The 21,961-nt window shown below is 41.6% G+C and overlaps 1 protein-coding gene across 5 annotated transcripts; it reads right to left on the bottom strand.

The window, feature by feature from the left end:
* Positions 1–283: 283 nt before the first annotated feature.
* tcerg1b (transcription elongation regulator 1b (CA150)) lies at positions 284–21,436 on the bottom strand. Of its 5 annotated transcripts, none has more exons than XM_085470573.1 (21): positions 21,339–21,436; positions 17,775–18,000; positions 16,224–16,376; positions 14,873–15,149; positions 14,545–14,787; positions 12,032–12,091; positions 10,792–10,992; positions 9,375–9,481; positions 9,175–9,263; positions 8,905–9,065; positions 7,643–7,724; positions 7,400–7,535; positions 7,134–7,223; positions 6,907–7,025; positions 4,972–5,122; positions 4,671–4,835; positions 4,232–4,414; positions 3,796–4,005; positions 3,600–3,683; positions 2,029–2,129; positions 284–1,019 (listed from the first exon to the last, which is right to left on the bottom strand). In XM_085470573.1, exons 1-21 carry the CDS (start codon positions 21,383–21,385, stop codon positions 818–820), a joined length of 3,087 nt encoding a protein of 1,028 aa, XP_085326699.1. In that variant the 5' UTR covers positions 21,386–21,436; the 3' UTR covers positions 284–817. The 5 variants fall into 5 exon arrangements, with proteins under 5 accessions (XP_085326699.1, XP_085326700.1, XP_085326702.1 ...); XM_085470574.1 differs by having other exon boundaries at positions 3,826–4,005; positions 21,339–21,435; XM_085470576.1 differs by lacking the exon at positions 21,339–21,436 and adding an exon at positions 20,346–20,413.
* Between the last annotated feature and the right edge of the window lie 525 nt (positions 21,437–21,961).

Below are 21,961 nucleotides of genomic sequence, written 5' to 3'. Positions count from 1 at the left end.
TTTCAATATATTACTTAAAATTGTGTGTATTGTACAATTTATTTAGGTTTGTCACTAAAAAAAATAAATTTCAAAAACACACATTTAAAATATGATACACTTGTTGTTACAGGGTTAAGGAGTATTTTATAAATACTTGCAGTTTTAATAACTGTCTAAATAAGTGTCCCGGTGCACTTAAAGATTCTTGCTGAGCAGCAAGACTTAACTTTTTGACATGTGTTATTTGAGAATAAAGTGTTACCTCGATTTTGACATTTCAAATAATCCAGAGCACAGCATATTGAAAAACAGTGGAAGTCGTCTTTATTTCATTCAACAGAGAAGCTGCTGCAACATTGGAGTGAACCACTGAGCAGAAACTAACATTCACACTGAGCCGCTGAAAAGATGACCTGGCACAGTGGATCTGTAAGGCTTAAGGACGCCTCAATCACATGCATACACACACTCAACCTCATTTACATCGACTATCTTACACCTGTGTGGCTGCACAACCTGCAGCCTCATTGCTATCCCTCCTCCCTCTAATGTGGTCAGTCAGAGGTGAGGGGTTAAGGGTCACCTTGGGATCAGGTAACCTCTAGTCCCTGCGCCTCAAACGCAGGGCTTTTTCATCACTTTGACATAACACAGAGACGTTAACCGTTCATCTCTATGGTACACATCTAAGCAACGTAACCCCCCTGAAAAAACACTGCATGGCCAGCCGTGGGCCTGGAGAGCGGAGATCAAGGGGTGCTGAGGGGAGGGCATGCTCTGGCCAAAGGGAGGGCGAGGAGGAGTACAGCACTGGCCAAGACAGTAATTAGATTGGTCACTTGGTAGATCGTCGGGTAGGCTCAGAGGCGGTGGGAGGAGGTGGCGGGCCACGGCGGTCTAGATCTTCAATGTAGAACATGATGAGCTTCCTGCGCTCCTCTGGGACACACTCCAGAACAAGGTACCGCTTGTCGTTCTGAAGAATCTTCTCTACGTCCTTCAGATGCTGCTCCGACTCCTGGATGAGCTTTCTCGACCTGCGCACAAGGAGACAGGCAGAGCGCGCTCACAAGCAGGAATACAATAAGATGAACAGCACCCTCTCCGAGTCCCGGGGATGGAGTGTACTCGCTCTAGAGCTGAATGTTTTTAAGACGTCAGCCCAATTTAGTTAGACTCAGGCATGCTGCATATAGCTGCCTTCAGTAAAAATAGCTGTGTTAACTGACAGCATGTCACCACTTCTAAAATTGGTCCTCATGAAGCTACAAAATGTAACAACGTTGCATCCTGGATGCTCTGCAGCAGATAAAAAAACTATTTTGCAGAGGGTAATAAAACCAGCAGAAAAGATCACTGGCTCTGGTCTTCTGTTGCAATCAAAGAGACTGCAGAAGCAAAGACACCACTCAAGAGCTTTATATAAGAGTCACTAAAGACAGATCTCATTCTGCACTCACTGTTTGACCTGTGCTAGATGCTACAGGTCCATCAAAACAAGGACACGTAGACTAAAGAGCTGTTTTTATTCAGCTGTGCTACATCAAGCATCATTACTGCAATACACTATGAGAAGTTCTATTTAATTCTCGACTCCTTCATATTAAAAATTATTTATTATCTTTTACTGATTCTGAAAATCTTGAACCTCACTGTGCTCTGTGTGGGCACATCAAGGACTAGCGAGCTGCTGAGACAAACTAAAGCATACTCAGGTGTGAATTGTGTGCAGCGCAGTGTGAGTGCAGGCCAGTGGGGATACAGGGACAATGGTTAAAAACTGTAATTCAGATATTCTCACTATTGAGCAGACTACAGTTTCAAGTCATGCAACCTGTGCAAGAATCTTCCAGTGTCGTTATAAAAAAATAAAAAATAAATACGATTTCACCCACACCAGTTTTCCACTTAAACATTTAACACACCATCTGCTTAAAGTTGCAGAGAAATAAAGACTAGATGAGCTTTATTTATAACAAGTTCCTAGGAAGGGGCACAACTGTGTCGGGTTATGCAAACTGAACATATGTGAAACAAAGCACAGACCTGTATGTGATGAACTTTGTCTCCTTTAACAGTGTCCTGAAGTCAGCTTTGGCTGTGATGTATTTGTCTTTGATGTAGTCTTCGAACTCCCGCTGTCTCTTCTACAAACAAGGACAAACAGGAGTCAGAACTCCAGAAAATGGAAGTGTACTTCACACAAATAATTAAACTCACATTATAATATGTTTAAGATATATCAGCCACTGTTGAGAAGGTTTGCAGTCCACAGGCAGCAGCTTTCATTGTAGAGGAAGGATTATGAATAGAAACACCCCATGAATCCAAAACAACGTAAGCTGCCAAGTCCTTGAGATCATGACAATGAAAGTAATCATTTGATTACAAGAAGCCTTTGAATAATAGTGTGAATTCATGCATGCGTTTTTTTTCATGCTGACATTTAATTTGTAATTTAGCGTTTGCTTCGATCTAAACGTTTCCTTGAATAGGACGGATGCGGTTCAGGCGTCTATTAATTGGAAGGTCAGCGGTTCAATTCGTGGGTCCCCCTACTCTGCATGTCAATGTATCTGAATCCCCATCCATTTAAATCTTTTAAGCTTCCCCAAATCCATCCATTGGAGTGTGAGCGTGTGCGAATGATACACAAATGATACACAAAACTGCTTGTATGAATGTGTGTGTGATGAGTGAATGAGGCTTGTAGTAAGAAACCACTTTGAGGGCTCAAACTCAGTAGAAAGCCTCCTTGTAGTGACACCTATGTAATGGATTTCAAAAGGTTAATTGGCACAATGTATTCTTGGCATCTCAGCTCGCAACCAAAGGTGATCAGGAGATCCAGCACCACCTTATGGCAACAACCAACATGGGTTTAAACTAAGCAAAAAATGAATTAATTGCGGTTTTAATAAAGAAAAAAAATAGAGTATTTGTCCTTTTTCTGTCCTTCTGTAAACGATGGTGATGTTTTTATGCTGCAAACAGCAGAGCACATTGAAAGCGAAAGTTAAGACATTTGAACTCTGGAATTTTTTGGACTTCCCCTTTCTCGCATTTCGCTGAACAACAGAGAGAGTCTATCCACAATAATTACCACACACACCACCGAAGATTCAGCAGAGAGCGAGAGATACAGCATCACTTTCACTACCCTCTTGATAAATTCAGATTCATGGTTTGGATTTTATTAGACGCACTTTTAAGTCAAATCATCTTTTGGGCTGACTGAAGAGACATGGAGAAGGACTGGATTTATAATTCACTTTTGAATTATCCGATTCTTTTGTTTAGACTGGCAGTAAGATAAGATAAGATAAGATAAGGTTTATTAGTCCCACACGTGGGAAATCTGTTGTATCACAGCAGAAAGTGGACAGTGCAAAGTTATAGTAGCAAAAATTTAAGAAAAACACTGGAATAGGATAAGAAGCAGCTGTGAAGACTGCTACAGGGTGTTTACTCCTAAGGTGTGGCATTAAGTGAGATTTTAAGTGAAAGAGACACACTACAGAGCAATACTGCTTTCTTGTGACGTACTTTTGCAACACGACTAATCTCTTATCATCTTATAATAATATAAAGATGGGTTGGAGCCCATAACGTCTTACCCTATCACTGGAAGAGAATTTAATACAACGAGGATCGTCTTTGATAACTTTCTTCACCTCCTTCCATGTGGTTGTCAGAGTAATCTACAACACACACAAAAACAACAGCCTTTTCTTTAAAATTGTCAGTGATCGAGCTGCAGATCTATCATATATAACGTATTATAAATATAGCATATAAAATGACTTCTGGCACCTTTTTCTGTCCTGTTTTTTCACTTCTTACCATGCTGGTCTCATCCAGCAGTTGTCTGAAATGTTCCTTCTTTTTCTTGGCCAGCGCTTCTACATGTTCATTAAACAGCTTCTCCTTTTCCTCTCTCTCCAGCAGCGAAGCTGACTCCCAGCGATGGTCTTTCCGCAGGTTACGACGTGTGTCTGACCATGTTGCATCAGAAGAACGGACCTGAAGGGCGAATACAAAAACAGTCGTGGGGAAAAAAAAAAAACTGCTTGAAGGGATCAAAGAGGGGGAAAAAACCCATCTAGTAGGATTATCCCCAAAATAAGCAACACATGAACTGTAACATTTCAAACACTTTTTGACAAACAATGATCACAACTTAACGAAACTCACACATGATAAGAGCATGTGTTTTTTCACACCCCAGTGTTTCTGCAGAGCACCTCACCATGTCAGACATTAGAGCTTTGAAATGCTGGATGGCCTCCTCCCTCTTGTGCTGTTCCCTTTCTCGGTCGATCTCTTTGGTCTGTTCTGATCGGGCCTTCTGGACCTCCCGCTCCCTCTCTCTGAGACTGGCCTCAATACGAGCCTGGCGTTCCAGCTCTCGCTCCTTCTCAATGTCAACGTTCTGCAGGTGATATCACAAGAAGTCTGTGTAAACTTCTTTCGATATGTTGCACTAAATTCTCTCTTTTAGAAATACAAGTTAGGTTGAGCTGGTGCCATATACATCAGGTCAACGTCCAGTTAGTTAACATTTATTACATGTGCACCTCCCTAAAAGTACATGAACAGTTATTATTCCAATGAATGCTTTCGAACACATCAGATAAACCCTGATCAGCACATAAACCCTGACATTATCTCCACAAAGCTGCTCCTACCTTGGCTTGTTTTTCCATGAACTGTTTGAAAAGCTCTTCTCTGAGTGCAGAACTCTCCACATTCTTGTATCGCGGGTCAGTCTCTAGCCTCTCTTTCACTTTGCTCCACCGCTGACCTCCCTCTATGTGCTGCTCACTCAGAAGATCAAAAAAGTCCTGCTTGACCTTAAAGAAAAAAACAAACACGTCAAACTTTATTATAAATCTGTGTAAAAACAACGTCAGCAGCAGAGACGCAACTCTGGAGAGTTTAAGGCTAAGAAAGAAAGACGGTGCACTTTGAGGTGTGAGTGAGTCTTACCTTCTCTCCCCTAGACTTGGAGTCCTCTTTTTCTCTCTTCCTCATAGCGGTGATGAATTCCACAAAGATAGCCTCCCTGTCTTTCATCTTCTCTATGGTCTTAAATCTGGGATCTCGGCCATGCTTCACTGCAAATTCACTAAATGTTGTCCTGCAAAAAAGCAACAATGCTGATTATTAGGAAGCAAAACGACCCGGTACAAAGATATTTAAAGTCTAAAAAGGACCTTGCAAAAATACTGGTGGCTGCCAGTGCTACTCTTTAGCCTCCTAGTAGATGCACGCATCTGAGTTTCAGAAAACTTGACCTCTGACCTTGAGGTCAAGGACCTGACCTTTGGGGGGGTGGGTAGAATTTCAAAATATTATGCTACCTGGTTCCTGCATTTATTCATTCATAGCCGACCAGCCTTTAGCAGCTACAGGATAAAAACTGTTCAACATGTGTCGAGCTCTCTTCTGATGTCGCTTCGATGTCCTGCATTACTGTGTGGTGTTTATGTTGCATACAAATTACATCACGGCACTTTCTCACCACCTTGCTATAACGACTAGGGCTGGGTATTGTCACTGATTTCTAGAATCGATTCGATCCACGATTCCATTCAATTAGATTTGAATCGGGGAAATTTTGCCTCAGTCTATTCTATTCTACCATTATAATTCTGATCACGTATCAGTACATTTCCATATTTTTATATCTATAAAAAGAAAGCTGATAGTTGCGAGCCTTTATCAAAAGTGTAAGCATCACAGCAGAGGCCTTTGTGTCAAAGTAACGGAGGATAAAACACAGAAAAACATGAAGGCGACTTTCCTTGCCTGGGATTTTATAGCAGATGACCTTAAAAATATTCTGCAGTAGATCAAAAACGAAAGAAAGTGATTAATCAACATATGAACATTACCTGATGCTGCTGAAGTGAAGCAGAGCAAAGTTACAGAGGTTTTATTAGAGACACAGCTAAGCGTTTTGCAATTTTGCATAATTTTAAAAAGTTTACATTTGTTCAGAAGCCTATTGAACAGCAGAAATGAGGCTCTCTTTTCGGAAGTAAGTAAAAGGAAAAAAAAACAGCGGCCGACAGCGCTGTAAACAGCGGTAGACTTGTGCGTAATAAGCAAGCGAATAATGCAGGAAAAATATTTTTAGATGGGAAACTGTTCTTGAAGTACAGAGAGAGAGAGAGACAGCGAGCTCTGCATGATGTGTGACTTTATCGTGGTGGAAGCAAAACAGCAAAACTAAGAGTGAATTCATGACGATGTTTACGTGAAGCGAAATGTGAAGCGTAGTTTGGATCTTCTGTTGCTGCTGGTTCAGTCAATATTGTTTGGAGAGAGACAAAAACCTGCAGCTTGCGCAAAAAGGGCATAAACACAAAGCGTGGACCTGCCGAAACCTCCGAATCAGCGAGCTGTCAGCTTTCAGCCCCGACCATGTCCATGCTGTCGGGTGAGAAAGGCGACGTCTCACTGATTCTGATCCGTCGGCGGGTTCGAGCTTTGTGTTTAAGTCTTTGTGCAGAATCCGTGTACCTGCTCACATTTACTGTTTTAGTTGTTTGGTGGTTGTTGAAATTTTGTGAAGTTTAACCTGAGATTCTGGCGTTTCGGGCAAAATAAAAGTATATTTAAAAATCGATTCAGGATTTTAATGAATCAATTTTACATTATCCAAGCTAGAATCGATTTTAATTGATAAATCGATCATCAAAACCCAACCCTAATAATGACCCTACCCACATTGAGGAGGTACTCAATTGTAATGGAAAATGACCGAAACCAATGGTTGAACGGAGCTTAGTAGGTACTAGTAAAAAAGAGGCAAACGAGTAATGTAATAAGACTTTTCTTTGAGGGTAATTGTAGTGGTGACTGATTTGACCCCATAAAACCACTATGAAATGTAGTAAAAGTGGACTGTCCTGTCACCTTGGTGTGAGCTTCGCCTCCTCCATCATCCTCCTGAACTCATCTTTGGCCTGCATCAGCTTGTTCTTCTTCTCCTTCCTTTCCTCCTCTGCTCGTGTCTTCACATATTGATCAAATACCTGAAGCACAATTATACCAAAATGACTCAAAGGCCACAACAAAGTGTAACAGCTAAAAATACAGTACAGAGAAATACTGAGAAAAGGGTAAAAACAAAAAAAAATAACCTGTTTCCTTTCTTTGGGGTTCAGTAGTAGGTAACGTGGGTCAAAAACAATCTTGTGGAGTTCTTTGTCCCAAGTTGAGAATGCAGACACCTACAGGCAGGAAAGACAACAAGACTAAACGGTGACCACGTGTCTGACAAAAGCCTGAAAGATTTGACATTTCCGAGCATGTGCAATGGAAAGAAAATCTCAAAAAGTGGGAACAATTCATCTCATGTGGTTCTCTCAAACAAACTTTTTTTTAAAAAAAAAAAAAGATGTGTTACCCCTCTCTCCAACAACATATCTTTGAACTGGGTCATCCTGGCCTCTAGTGGCACTATAGCTCTTTCTCTAGCTGCTCGGAGCTCTGCCTCCATGGCTGCTTCCTTCTCAGAGTCTGCCTCTTTCGTGTCCTCCTTCCTGCAAGTGTTAAAAACAGAGGTGGTGGTGAGAGAATCATTTTTTTAAAGATTAATGAATCAAAAAGAGAAAGGAAAAAAAGAATTTTTCACAGGGATAGGACTTACTTCCTCTTTTTGGCTTTGGTTGGCTCCTCATCTTGATTCTCTTCAGCAGCAATGGATAGTTCTGGATCCTCCTTGCTGACACCTGTGTGTGAACACAGACACAACACAAATATAGTGAGCACAGAGAGCCAAGAATGACTGCAACACTTGTGTTTTTTTTAGAGGGCTGCCTGCCAAAAGGTAGTGCCACACAACTTCAACGACTACTAGTTCAACTTGGACTGTTTAAGCTGAGCATTTGTTTGTTCTGAGGGCATGTGCTGTGTTCATGGCTAACTGATAAGAGCTGAGCCTGTCCCTCTAATGAACGTGGCCACGTGGTTAACTGTTGTGTGACGCAGGACTATTGTTGCAGAAAGTGGTTTTACCAGCGTGCAGCCATTGTGAAGTCCACGCTAACAGAGGTGACTGTAATTAGCCTTAAACTGTATAAAAGTGGAACAGCTACCCAAAGGTCATGCACAGGGTTTACTGTTCCAAAAGAGAAAAAATAAACACCTGATTTGTGCAACTACATCACTGCTGTCTCTCCGTTCACTGATACGTTGTAATGTTCAGTAAAAGGTGGTTAAGGGTGAAAGTCAGAGGTCTCACAGGTGGGTTGAAGACACAAGTGTACGACTGTATCAGTTTTTAATCCCTACTGAGCCACAAAGATCGACTGATTATACAGATTCAGATGCTGCAAAAATTTGGGGGAAAAACAAAACAAACACTGGAGTCTTTGCTTCTGGTCTTGACTTCTTCTCTTCCTATATCAGATCTGATGAGGGAGTATTGTCTCAGTGGCGACACCTATCATTCAGGTGAATATGGTAGCTTGCCCCTTAATGTTGAGCATGAATAGAAGTGGCCGTGTGATGATGTTGCCAGCAGCACGTGAAGTATATTTTAAGTGTTTATTTTTGTTTCCCTAACATGTAGTTTTAAGCAAAATAAAAAAAAAATAGGGGATAAAAAGTTGATTTCAACAGAAATACATTATGTATTCTGTGGCTCGTTATTATGGAAAATCCATAAAGCTTGACATAACTTGAAAAAGAAAAGAGGAAAAACACTCAAAAATGTGAAAACATCTGACTGAAAATTCGGACCACAGGCTGTACTCTTGTTGCTTCGTCAAATAAAAAGATAAATAAATAAATACTAATGATAATAATAATAATGACAACAATAATTAATATGCTTTTCTTAGCTTAAACCTTTCCTATATCAATACTCTCAGTACATAATGTATAATTTATAAAACATTGCATCCACACCTGTCTTCTTGCTGTCCTCCAGACCCCTCTTATGTGGTGGCTCCTGGATGTGCTTGTCAACATCAGCTCGACCAACCAGCTCCTCGGGGCGGTCCCACATGGAGAGCCGAGTTGTCGGGTTGTAGAAGAATACACGATCATCGCCTGTCCACACCACACACCTAAAGCAGATTAATAGACACAGAAGAAGAGAAAAAAAAGGGCAGCATTATATTACCGCCCTGCCATATACCATGAAGGAAAGTGTGCGATGATATGCAGAGTCTGTACCATGGCGTGCCAGGAATAGGGTTGGTGGCTACAGGTCTGGCTTTCTGAGCTGCCTTTTCCTCCTCCGTCATCTCTTCTTCTTTTGTCTCCTTGATAAAGAGAAAAAAAAACAAGAAATGGTTCTTTGTTGCTGCTACCTTCAGATGGTTTACTGGATTCAATCTGTTTTGGCTTGGCAGTGCAAGTGGTTAATCAGATACCTCCTTCTCATTATTAGTGTTTTCCATTTTGTTCTCCTTATCCTCCATCTCCATTGCCTCAGCTTCCTCCTGGGCAAGTCGCTCTTTTGCCTTTTCTGCTTCTTTTTCTACAGAGAAGGGAGGAGAAAAAAAACAGACAAATGCGGACGGTGAGATAACTTAAGTTTGACTTTACATCTGGTCTGACAAGAAAGTCAAAGTGGTTATAGCCTATGAGTTTGGTAAAACTGAGAATGAGCCCTTTTAATTTAATTAACTCTTCCACTGAATGATCTGGAGCCTGAAATCTCAGCAGGATTGGGAATCAGTGTATACAAGCTTCAAACTAACTAGATACTGTGGCCATGCACTCACCAGTCACATCATTAGGTACACGTTGCTGGCACCAGGTTGGACCTCCTTTAACCTCCAGAACTATTTTAACTCTATGGTCCATATTGACATGACAGCATGAAGCAGATTTATTGGCTGCTCACCTATGACGCAAATACCACCATACCCCAAAGACTGGACTGAGATCTGGACACTGTGGAGGCCATTTGAGTACAGTGAACTCATTTTCATGCTAAAGAAGCCAGTTTGAGATGATCTGAGCTTTGTGACCTGGCGTGTTATCCTGCTGGAAGCAGCCATGAGAAGACAGGTACACTCTGATCATAAAGCAATGGACACGGGCAGAAGCAATGCTCCAGTAGGCTGTAGCTTCAAAATAATATTCGTTTGGTAAAAGGGGCCATCAGCAGAAGCCTGAAGTATTGATACAAGGCAGGGTGGAGCTATACTTTAATGTTGTTCACACCAGATTCTGACCCTGCCATCTGAATGTCAGAGCAAAAACTGACCCCAGCATTTTCAGAGAACTGCTGCTTATGGGATATTTTCTCTTTTTCAGATCATTCTCTAGAGATGGTTGTGCAGGAAGATCCCAACAGATCAGCAGTTTTTGAAAAACTCAGATCAGCCTGTCTTGCACTACCCCAACCATGCCATGTTCAAAGTCACTTAAATCACCTTTCTTCCCCATTCTGATGCTCATTGCGAAATTCTGCAGACCATGTTGGCTATATCTACATGCCTAAAGATAGCAGATGGGCCAGTTACATAGAGCAGTGCAACAAATGTGCATAATGAAGTGACGGGTGAGTGTATGTAAAAATGACGAGTCTGAAGCAACATAGTTTCCTGTGTTTTGCAGTACAGAAAAATCGTTATTACAGATTTTTGGGACATTTTAGAAGATTTAGAGGATTTGAAAAGAAATTCAGCTAGACCCACTATTTGATTTGCATTTAAAAGAACACAAGTCTGTCTTTTTTTAAAATACAGATAACAGATAGCTAACAGATAGCACAGTTTTGGGAAAAACTCATAGCTCAAAAGGATAATACTGGATAAGACACATGATGTCAAAGCCTACCTTTCTCCAACACAGCCTGTGGTTTCTCCCAAGTGGACTCTAGCGTCCGGTTGTTGTAGTAGTACGTTTTCCCATCTGCTGTTTTGTACTCTGACCACTCGGGGAGCTGCAATGATCCAGCCATGGAAGCAGGAGCTGCCGAGAGCGTCAGCTGGGGGTGCATCACGGAAACTAAAGGCGGGCCCATACCAGGAAGCATGCCTGTCAGCAGTCATACAGGGAAGAGAGAGACCATTGTTGGCTGAGTTTCATCTTTATGTCTGAGCCACTAACACTAGCTACAATGGCATTAGTTTAGACATTAATGAAGGCGATTTCATGACCCAGACTGTTACCAACATGTGGTGATAGTAATAACAAAAAAACCCACATCTTAGTAAAACCAGAGGTAAGAATAACTCACTGCAAGCTAAAAACTGTCGGTGTGAGGGTTTCTCTGCTCATCAAGCAGAGCAAGACGAGGGAAAATAAAAAGAGAGGGTATTGTGATTTTTGTGAAAGAAACTCTTCACGTCTAAAATGCTTTGAACAAGCAACTATATGACAATGAACACAGGCCACACAAACAGACAAATACAGTAGTGACCACAAACACACAACCATGCCACAAAGGAGGACGACCACAACAACACATCATGTAGCCCTAACCGTTACACTACCAAAGCCCTGACACAACAATGAGACTGCCCTTAAAATATAAAGATGGTCACTCCTTTCTAAACCCCACCCCCCACCCCCCCAAAAAACTGTTTACGGTCGACAACCACATGCCTAAAAATGCCCCAACAACCAACAACTCAGTAACATCTAACAATTTAGAACAGTTAACAGCAAAAAATTACCCCCTTCCGGTTCAAAGAATCAGTGTCAGTATCATTTATTAAAAGTTAAATCATGTTCTTGTATGTTTGCTTCTCTTCTTCTTCTTCTTTTTTTTAAAGTGGGTGGAAGAATTCAGTTAAGAAGAAACTAGAAAAGATGTCACACAAGATGAGAATGAAACACTGCGCGTGACTCTATCTAATCACCCTCTCTGATCATGGAAACAAAATTAAGCTTCTGTTTCTATCAGCTTTAATGGAAGGAATTTCACCACTGTACACCCAATGGACCATGTTCACAGCACTCAACACCATGCCACTGTTTGTGGGTCTGCATATACACCAGACTACGCATGTAGACATCATTCACTACCATGCGATCTACTGTAGATCTGATAGGCGAGCGGCTGGGTGTTTACCGTTGGCGCTGGGGCCTGCCTTTACACAGGTTGCATCTACTATCTGCATCATTGCTACACCTGCAAGAACAACGGACAAGCAAGCATCTGGTTGAACACAGCAGGACACTAGATATCAGCTACCATGTTGTGTAAGAGCTTGTATATGTTTGGCCCAGTTCAGACAAAACACACAACCAGATTTTTTTTTCTGCCTCTGTTGAAATTCATGTATATTTAAAGATGTCAGGAATCAGCTGCACAACATAACGTACGGCCTGTATTGATGGCACATCTGAGAGAGTGAATCCATAATAACAACACCGTCAATCAGGAGATTCCAAGTCTGACGTTTGAAAACCATCTGTCCTAATTGAGGTGTGCTTTCAGCCAATTTTGATTTTAGCTGGCAATAAATTTATCCACCTGCATGACCTTTCACTTTAAATTAGATCTAAATAATGGGCTGGAGCTGGAGCCTGCTGGCTACCCAAATCTTTTGTTGTTAATATTTACAACAATAATAAAGCTTCTTTTGGGTGCTCCCTTATTCACAAGGGGTCACCAACGCAGATGAATCTACATGTAAGATTTGACACAGATGCTTACACCCTCCTGACACAACCCTCCCAAGTATCTGTGCCTCTTCCCAGTCTTGACCTGGGGATCTTTCACACATCAGGCGAATGTTTTTATGACTGCACTATAAAGTCACAATTAAAATAAAATAAAAATCTGGGTTTCTACCCAGAACCCCCCCCCCCCCCCCCCTCCCAAAAAAAAAAAGTTGCTATCTGCAGTACTGAGTGAGGCCGTATCCAAATACTTGACTCTGTAGATTCTTCTTTATTGTTGTAATTATTCAGTTTCATCTCTTACACTCAAAAAAGGAGAGAGATCGCAAACTGATCTTTTGCTCTCCTACAACCCTAGAATCTGGTCAGTGACCCCCTGGCAACCTTCATTTGGAAGTAAAAAATGTGTATTCCCCAACTGGTTGGCAAGCAGTTGCTGGATGTCGCTGGGTGAAATCGGTCATGATGAGGGTACTGTTGGGTTGGGCGATATGTAAAAATTTTCCAACTGGCAATCGTTAGTCCAACAATCGTCAATGGGCGATATAATCGCAGAGTTTTTGATGGGCAGGGCAATGTGATCATGCACGGACTGATCACAAAAAACAAAAACAAAAACAAAAACCCAGCTGTCAGCGTTAATGCGGCTTAAATGCAGTCATCACGATTAAAATTTTTAACACTCTCAACCCATCTGGAGCGCAGAATGAACAAAATTTGGACTGCCAAAATGAGTTGACAGAGACATTTCAGGGATTTTGACTCAGTCTGCGCTCCAGATGGGTTAAATGGAAATTCCTTCCATTAAAGCTGAGGGGGAAGGAACGTGATGAAGGCACGTTAACGCTGACAGCACTAAAAAAATATAAAGTCGACAATTTGGGATTTTTTAGGCGTTAAACCGGATGAAAGGGGCAAACCTAAGGATGTAACCAAAGTGGTGTGCCACTTTTGCAGACGTTTAGCGCAAGCTGAGTACTTAAACACGGTTAGCTTGCATGAGCATGTACGTGTCCACCATCCAACTGAGTATGCTAGGCTATCACCAGCTTCTGCAGCTCCATCAACAAGCATTTGGGCGCACTCTGAGGAGGGTGCAGTTAAAACAGCGTTATTATTTTTTCTATTGACTGCTCCATCATTATTAGCAAACTTACTCATGGGCAAATAAATAAATAACACCCTTGTAAAAACTATCGTCGATAGTAGATATATTCGTCCAATCGCCAAACCCTAGGGTACTGCATAAAAAACTCCTTGTTATTGCTTTGGTTGCTAGCAGATTGAGGAGGTCGCTTATTGTTTGTTTAGAAGATTGGAAGATCACTACAACTCAGAGACTAAGAAGAAGAAGAGAAGATGCAGCACCTTCTTTGCAATTGATTTCACCATGTGACAGCCTGCAACCAAACAGTTGGGGAATACACATTTTTCCCTAGCAACCTGTGGTCCACATGGTTAGTGACTGACTGCTAGACCTACATGAATGAGGTCTAACAATCACTGTCTCTTTGCTATGCAGTGTAAAAGAGCAGGAATCTGGGGCTGTTTCTAACATTTTCTCTCTTTCTCTTTTTACTTAAATGTAATTAAAGCTAAAAATCACAACACTAATTATATTTAAATCTAATTTGTGGCAGTTCTGCTGACCAAACGTTCCCTTTTGATTACCACTAAAATGCCTGGAGTCCAAAGAATAGCATTCAGGAGAATCATACACCCTATAACCAGCCCTACGTGTCTTGTGCACACCTGACTGGATTGAATCATGTGTACATCCAAATATTTTAGAAGACCTTAGATACAAAAAACCCTCCTGGACTGTAAAAGACAGCCTTACAGCAACAGCAGCAGGCCATGGTGGACAAAACATTTAAAAACATGGCCCAATGAGGCAGAATAGTCATTACAGTATATACATGTAAAGCTTGACTAAAGGTTTTTGTGTCTCATTCTCACCTGGTAGAGGGATATGCATGCCTGGCAAAGGCACCCTGAAAGGTGGCACCATGACAGGAGGGAAGGCAGGTATGGCTGCGGTGGGCTGGGCCACACTGTGAGGCAGGGCTGCTGGCAGCAGTGGCACGGTCTGCACTGCCGTAACAGGAGATGGCACCGTGGAAACAGTCACCACAGTGACCGGAGAAACAGCAACAGATGAGGTCACTGTGGCAATAGGAGGGAGGTCTGCTACAACGGTGGCTTTTGGGAAGAAAAAGAAGTACTTTTGGTTTTATTCTTGCTTTGTGTGTGTGTGAGTATGAGATGTTGATGAGGTGCTGTTTACCTGCTATGCTCGCAGAGGGGGAATGGGTGGTGATGGAGTCTGGACTGGAGGTGAGTGTGCGGGAGGGGGCCGAGGATGGAGCTTGAGTAGGGGAGGCTGCTGCTGCTGTGCTTGCTGTAGTATTGACACTGCTTGAGCTGGCGGTCACCCCAACATTTGCCCCTGAACCTGCAGCCCCAGCCACGAGAAGAGGGTTGAGCTCAGACTGCTGGATGACCTTCACACCATCAGGTTTACTCCATGATGACTCTCTGGTCCGGGCGTTGTAGTAATATGTCTGTGAATGAGAAACAATCACAGTTTTTTTTAAATATTGTGAAAAAAATCAGTTTTTTATGATTACAAAAAAATGAAAGAACAATTTGTATTGCATTACAAATAATTAATAACAAAAATTAAATCTTGTTACAGCAGAGCTCTGATTTAGGGAATACAGCAAAAGTGAAAAGGAAGGTTTACAAAATGTTAGTGAGACCTGCTTTGACACATGGTTTGGAGTAGGTGGCAAAAGCAAAAATACAAGAGGCTGAGCTGGTGGTGGCAAAGCTGGAAATGCACAGATTTTCACTGAGAGTGACCAGAAAGGATATGATTCAAAATGAAAATATAAGAAGGACCAGCTCAGGTTGGACAATTTAGAGACTAAGTTATAGTGGCAAGGTTGAAAGGGTTTAGACATGTGCAGAGGAGGGTTAGTGGATATATTGGACAAAGAATGTTAAAAGTGGAGCTTCCAGGCAGGTGGAAAAGAGGAAGACCACAGAGAAGATTCAGTGAAGGAGAACATGCAGTGGGTTGGTATAAGAGAAGGATGGAAGACTTGGAGGCAGATGATATGATAAGTAGTAGTACAGTGACTGGGAGAGTGGCAGGTGCCCACTTGATAGGCTTATCAATTATAACTACACTCAAGAGGTAGGTCCCGATTAACTAGTTCTGAAAAGATGACAGCAACATTTACAGTGAGTGGAAATATGTTAAAAACTGTTATTAGCAGCCTTGTTGTCTTCCAACGGTGACTGAAATGCAAACCAAGTAAAACCAAGTAACCAATATGGGAACTTGACAGCTCGAGTCTGATGACTGAGCTTCTAGGGGCAGCAGCCAATATTTCAGGCTAAGCAAGATTTCTTGTTCTACCAACTAAGGAATTTAGCAAACTGTAAAAATCTCATTTAAAAAAAAAAACACAACACACCACTTTTAATTAGAGACAATATTGATGCAACCATAAGCTTTAACTAAGTGTGCACAAATTATTATTAAAGCTGTTTTAGTGCAATCAACTTATTTATTACACATATCATCTTGAGGATGCCTGCTATCTGCTTTCATAGGACCTCCACCTTACCTTTCCTTCTGGCGTCTTGTTCTCTACCCAGATTTCTTCAGCAGGGTTGAGCACAGGGTTTCCAGATGTGGGAACGGGAGGCATCCCAGGAGGAAACAGCATTCCTGGTGGAGGTGGCAGGTTACCAATAGGAGGGGGAAGGAACGGAGGTCTCTACACAATAAAGAGAGGGCACAGAATTTAGCTTTCATATAATAAAGAGCAGAACTGAGAGTCTAGATTATCCCGTTAAAGCACTCTATCCTCCAACATAATGTGTCTGTAGAGGATACAGAAAAGTGCACAGTCACAAGCAGTGGAGGGCTCAGCTAGCAGATGATGCTAATTGGCCTTTTTGGATTCCAAATAGGGAGATTTGTGCATCATTACTGTATTTTACAAGAGAAAAATGACATTGCACCAAAGAATCAATCATGAACCCAAAGAGATTATAAAACAAAGATTAGTCATATGCTTCCTTATTGTCTGCCCCTCCTTTTAAGAGTTAATACTGCTGTTATGCTGTAACAGAGAAGGACACACTCTTCTTTGCAGACTCTACCTGGGGCTACACAGCTGATCGATGCGTATTCAATAATTTAAAATAATAACTCAATTCACTTCGTCTCAAAAACCATTGTGAGCACGTCGCCAGAATAGGGTTGTCGCAATATAAGAATTTTAAACTTGATACCAAAACCCATGACAATACTTGATACCATTTCTGATACCATGAGGAAGATTTTAAACCCATCCTACATCACCAGAATAAATGGCGAAGAAGTCATATCCTCAACTTGCACTCACTGTGAAAAAGCCCTCACAGCTGGCTACATGAAATAAAGAAACATATTTTTTAGAAATTATTGTAGAGGTAAAAAAGTTAAAGTTAATTATCTAGTTCACATCTGCCTGCAGCCTCGCTCTCATCCAGCATGTACACTGCTCCAACTCTGCGTTAAGAATTGAAACCGCCTGATTTCCCGCTTCAGATTTCCGTCTTTATTTGCTCGGATTAGTTCATCACATTTCCCTTTCTGCTTAGCTCGGCTACGGTTCACTCCCTGCTCTGAACAGCCAGGAACCTGCCAGGTTTTCTGTTTCTCCATAACCACCTCTGCCATGGCTAAGTATTCGATCAGCCACTCGTTCAACCTGCAATAATTATTCATCATTTTTCTAACTACAGTCCGCTAGCCAACACGTTACTAATAACAGACAGCTAACAAGGCTGTTGGGTAACTGACAATAGTTAAATAGCTAATGTTAATGTGTGCACTGGTCGGGTTAACATTTTTATCTATTAAATACTTTCATGCTGTTGAAACAGGAGCTTTACTAACCTTAAAAATTCCTCTTAAAGTGTTGTTCAGTGTTATGAACGTTAACTACTACAGCTGGTAATGACAGGAGGAGCCATGTGAAGTTGTGTGTCATGGAGGAAGGAAAGACAGGACTGTTGGTATCAATATTGTTGCGAGTATCAAGTATTGATTTTTTTTAACAACCCTAACATGAGGGTAACATTTCCATGATGAAAACCATGCTTGTAAAAGAATGTGGAGCAGTTACCTGTAGGTGGGGAGGCCCAATAGGTGGAGGCATCCCTCCTGGTGGAGGGATTGGTGGCATGCTGGGGTCGAAGGGTGGACGTGCAAACGGAGGTCGTGGCGGAGGTCCCCTCATCATCCCAAAAGGAGGCGGCGGTGGCCTAAGGAGTGGTGGTGGGCCTCTTAACACCGGGGTCTGTGTAGGCGCAGGCGCAGGGCCACGAAACCGCACTGCCTGCTGCGCCATTCTGGCACAACATAATAAAAGTTATAGTTAAAGCTTATGATCAACACTAGACTGTAAATAAAGCCTTTGAAAAGAGTGCAGAAAGCAATTATTAGCTTAATTATTAAATATACAGTAGGGCTGTGTGATATGACCAAAATCTCATATCCCGATATAAGAATTCTATCGTCCTGATAACGATATAAATCACAAAAATGTAACATTTTCTGTAAATTCTGTGAATCTCGGGCAGCTCGTCTTGCAGGAAGTGTTTCCAGCTGCGCGTCATGTAGCTGGAGTCGAGTGTTTTAACCGATGCATGAAACTATACATTTTTAGACATAAGATGTAACGGCTGCCGTTTTCTTTGTGAGTATTTATTACACGGCGTGCTGCAGGGAAAAGCCTGTTCTAACGTTTGAGTCTAAGGTTTATTTTTTAGCACCTGGCGGCTCTTTTTTAATTCTCATCCATAAATAATCTGCTCTTTCACGTGATTCAGTTTATTTTGAAAAGTCTCAACAGGATCTTGAGCTTTATTGTGAAAGGTTTATGTGGAACATAAACAAGCGGACACGCGATGCTGTTACCGTCGTTGTTGCTAACCACAACGCATAAAAACAGGCGCTTGTCCATCCGTAGTGTGGTTATATAAAATATAAGAGAAAGAGAGAACTTTAAGAAATTAATATAGCCACTACAGTGACCATCAAAACTATGAAAAAATATTGCTGTTAACAGTTTATTTTGTGACACCACGAAACAAACGATAGCGTAAAGTGAAACGATAGACGTTTTTATATTGTCATCCGATATATATTGTTATATCGAACAGCCCTAATATACAGTAAAAATTATACAGTGCAATGACAAATTATCCTTCACAATCCAAAAATAAATTACACTACAAAAGTAATAACATCTGTAATATCATATTAACATCTTAATATTGTAATTTTACAACCGAGGAAGCTGCAGTATAGCCAGGAAAGGTTAGCAATGAATACAAACACTTTCTGCTGACTAATGTGAGACTTGCTGCAGAAATGGGCCAGCAAACAGCAGCGGAAGAAGTGCTCAGACCTATTATCAAAGTCAAAGTAGCAATAGCACAACTTAAAACCACTCTAATATGAAGCAGAAGCTTTGTGTTACGTCGCAACAATTTAATGCTGGCTAAATGTTCAAAGATGCTATGATAGAAATGAAAGATTTCTCTGGTTCTCTGACACAAAAAAATAAACAAATATATATAAGTAAATAAAAAAATAAACTCTGGGCCATTGCCCATCACCTAAACTGCCATTTTAATCCGAATTTGCCTAGAATTTCACAATCAGTGTATCGCTAAAGTATCCATCAGACACCAACATGAGCTCTGTTGCATGCTACACTTGTGAACTGTTATTACTGATGCATAAACATACATTTACATGTACGGACTGTAAATACTACGTCGCTTACTACATCCAAGATCAAATGACACATCCAAGACCAAACCATCGCGCTAACCGTGAGCTCGCTAATCCGGTTCCCCGAACACACCTGCTGTTGACGATTAGTACAGCTGGACGCAGTAATGTGACATCACTGGGTGTCGTAAAAGGGGCTACGCATCGATAGTAGAAACAGTGATCGGCAACCCGCTGATTGGTCGGCGAAAATGTCGAAGGGGCGTGCACGGTATTTTCCGGCAGCAGAGCAAGAACTCTTGAGTGAGGGATTTCAGGAGTTCCAGAGTTTAATTAAAACGCAAGAGAACACTGCAAAGGCTGCAAAAGCAAGGAGAGAGGGCTGGCAGAAAGTTGCTGACAAATCAAACTCGTAGGTAATTTAATAATAATAATAATAATAATGGATTGGGTTTATATAGCGCTTTCCAAGGCACCCAAAGCGCTGTACGATACCACTATTCATTCACTCCCACATTCACACACTGGTGGAGGCAGCTACGGTTGTAGCCAGTCTGCCATATCGCGCCATCGGCCCCTCTGGCCAACACCAGTAGGCGGTAGGGTAGATCTATCATATGACACAATGGGTTGGTCGCGTATACGGACAGGACATGGCTGCGACAGACTTCCCAAATCCACCTTCGCTTTTATAGCCGTGGTCTCTCATCTTGATTACACGAAGTAATTTACAATTACTACTCTGAAATATGAATTACATCTGTAATAATCACATACATGTAATAGAATGTTAATAGTACATTTCCCTTTTTTAGGAAATGACCTGTATGTATCTGTGTGACATCAATAAAAGGATCAAGTGCTGCATTATCTTTAGTTACATTGATGATATTTATTTATGGTGAAACAGTGGTGGAATATCGCTGTTGCTTTCGTATAAATGAAGCGGACATACCTGCGTGGCCGCGATCTAATCCTGTTTACATAAAGTAAACCTGCTCCCGAGCAGGTTTACGCTTACGGCTCTGTTGCTATGACAGCAAGTCCCGGATGAGCTTCGGGGAACCGAACGATCCAGGATCACGCAAAATCGTCAACAATCTAATCCAGCTAACTTACTTAGCGAGGTACGAAGAACAGGCCCCAGTTGACTGGATGGTGTATAACACATTCATTTCAGTAACTTGAAACTATGTCTCTCAGATACATGTTCCTTATTCAAGCAACTCAGTCCAGTCCAGACGCTTTTCTTTCCAAGCTCCTTAGACTACGATGACCTGGATGACTGAGAACCTTCACAGATACATGTTCCTTATTATAAATACCTTAGGATTCTACTTAAGGACATCATTTAGGGTAAATTTACTTAATTGCTATGCAAGGCTGTTTGAAGACGGTGTGACGTGGACGGGTTGTCCATTCAGACTCTGTGGTATTTATATTCCCTCATATCTACATGCTGAACCCTTCAGGGTTATACCCGCTTGGCCGTAGATGAACACAAACATTCAGCAAAAGTCGTCTTGTGATAATCGGGCTAACATCAACCTTTTTTCTGTCTATTTAAAACAGCTACTTTCCAATCACTTTAGCATATTTTTGCTAGCTGGATATAATTGATAACAACCGCCACGTTTGAGCCCAAGCACAAAGCCGGGTGATTGGGGTGGCCTTGCGTGAGAGGTAAACATCTGTCTGTTTAATCTGTCTGGCCCATGTTTACCGCGTGCCGGGGAGCGGAGAGCAGAAATCGAGCCGCTCTTCAACACGGGGGCTAGCTAGCTGGAAGCTAGTTAGCTGGCGTGGCTACATTGACATGCACGAGCGCCACATATCAACACTACTGAACCTAAAGCAACGCAGACCAGCTGCATATTAAATGTCCGCAAATGCTTTATATTACCCACGATTAATAATCATTTTAACGCTTTACTCGCTGTTATCTGACCTGTTGTCGTTGAACCCGATAGTCTCGCTCTCTGCCTGGTCCGCCATTACAGGAAAATGTAACCGCTCTCTTCCTGGAAACGCCCCTTAGCGGTGACTACTTTTCCTATTCGCCAGGCGCGGACCTCAGTCACGATACAGTTCGAGCTGCGTGGACTGTGATTGGATATTGTCTTTCTTGCGAACGTTCAGTAAAGTGTTCATTGGTCCGTTTGGGTCCCATTTTTCATGATGTCTTTGTTCAGTCGGTGCTCCGTGCTGTTGATAATAAAGCGGATTCTAATCACTGGAGATTTGCACACACTCCACTTGTGTTTTGGTGTCCGTGTTTTGTTTGATTTACACCTGTTGAGATGGCATTCCGCTACTTAAAAGAAGTGGCAGTACACCATATAGTGGAAACGCCCTGCGCTTACTGGAAGGCCTTCATTCTGAAATGTAGTCACAAACCTAAAAGTGCATGATATCATCTTAAAATCACTAGTAAATATTATCAACATATTTTTACGGCCAACGATTTGTTTCTCTCACATGTGCTATTATCATTCTGCGGATCCATTGGTAATTAATAATTATCAGCCTATTTCTAATCATTATTTGCTCAGCAAAATATATATATATATA

Source organism: Copadichromis virginalis, linkage group LG10, assembly GCF_057382275.1.
Source record: "Copadichromis virginalis isolate Kocher_CV1m ecotype Utaka linkage group LG10, C_Virginalis_male_GT1.1, whole genome shotgun sequence".
Lineage (NCBI taxonomy): Eukaryota > Metazoa > Chordata > Actinopteri > Cichliformes > Cichlidae > Copadichromis > Copadichromis virginalis.
Note: the sequence above shows the minus strand (reverse complement) of the source record. Positions and strands in the feature narration are given on the sequence as shown.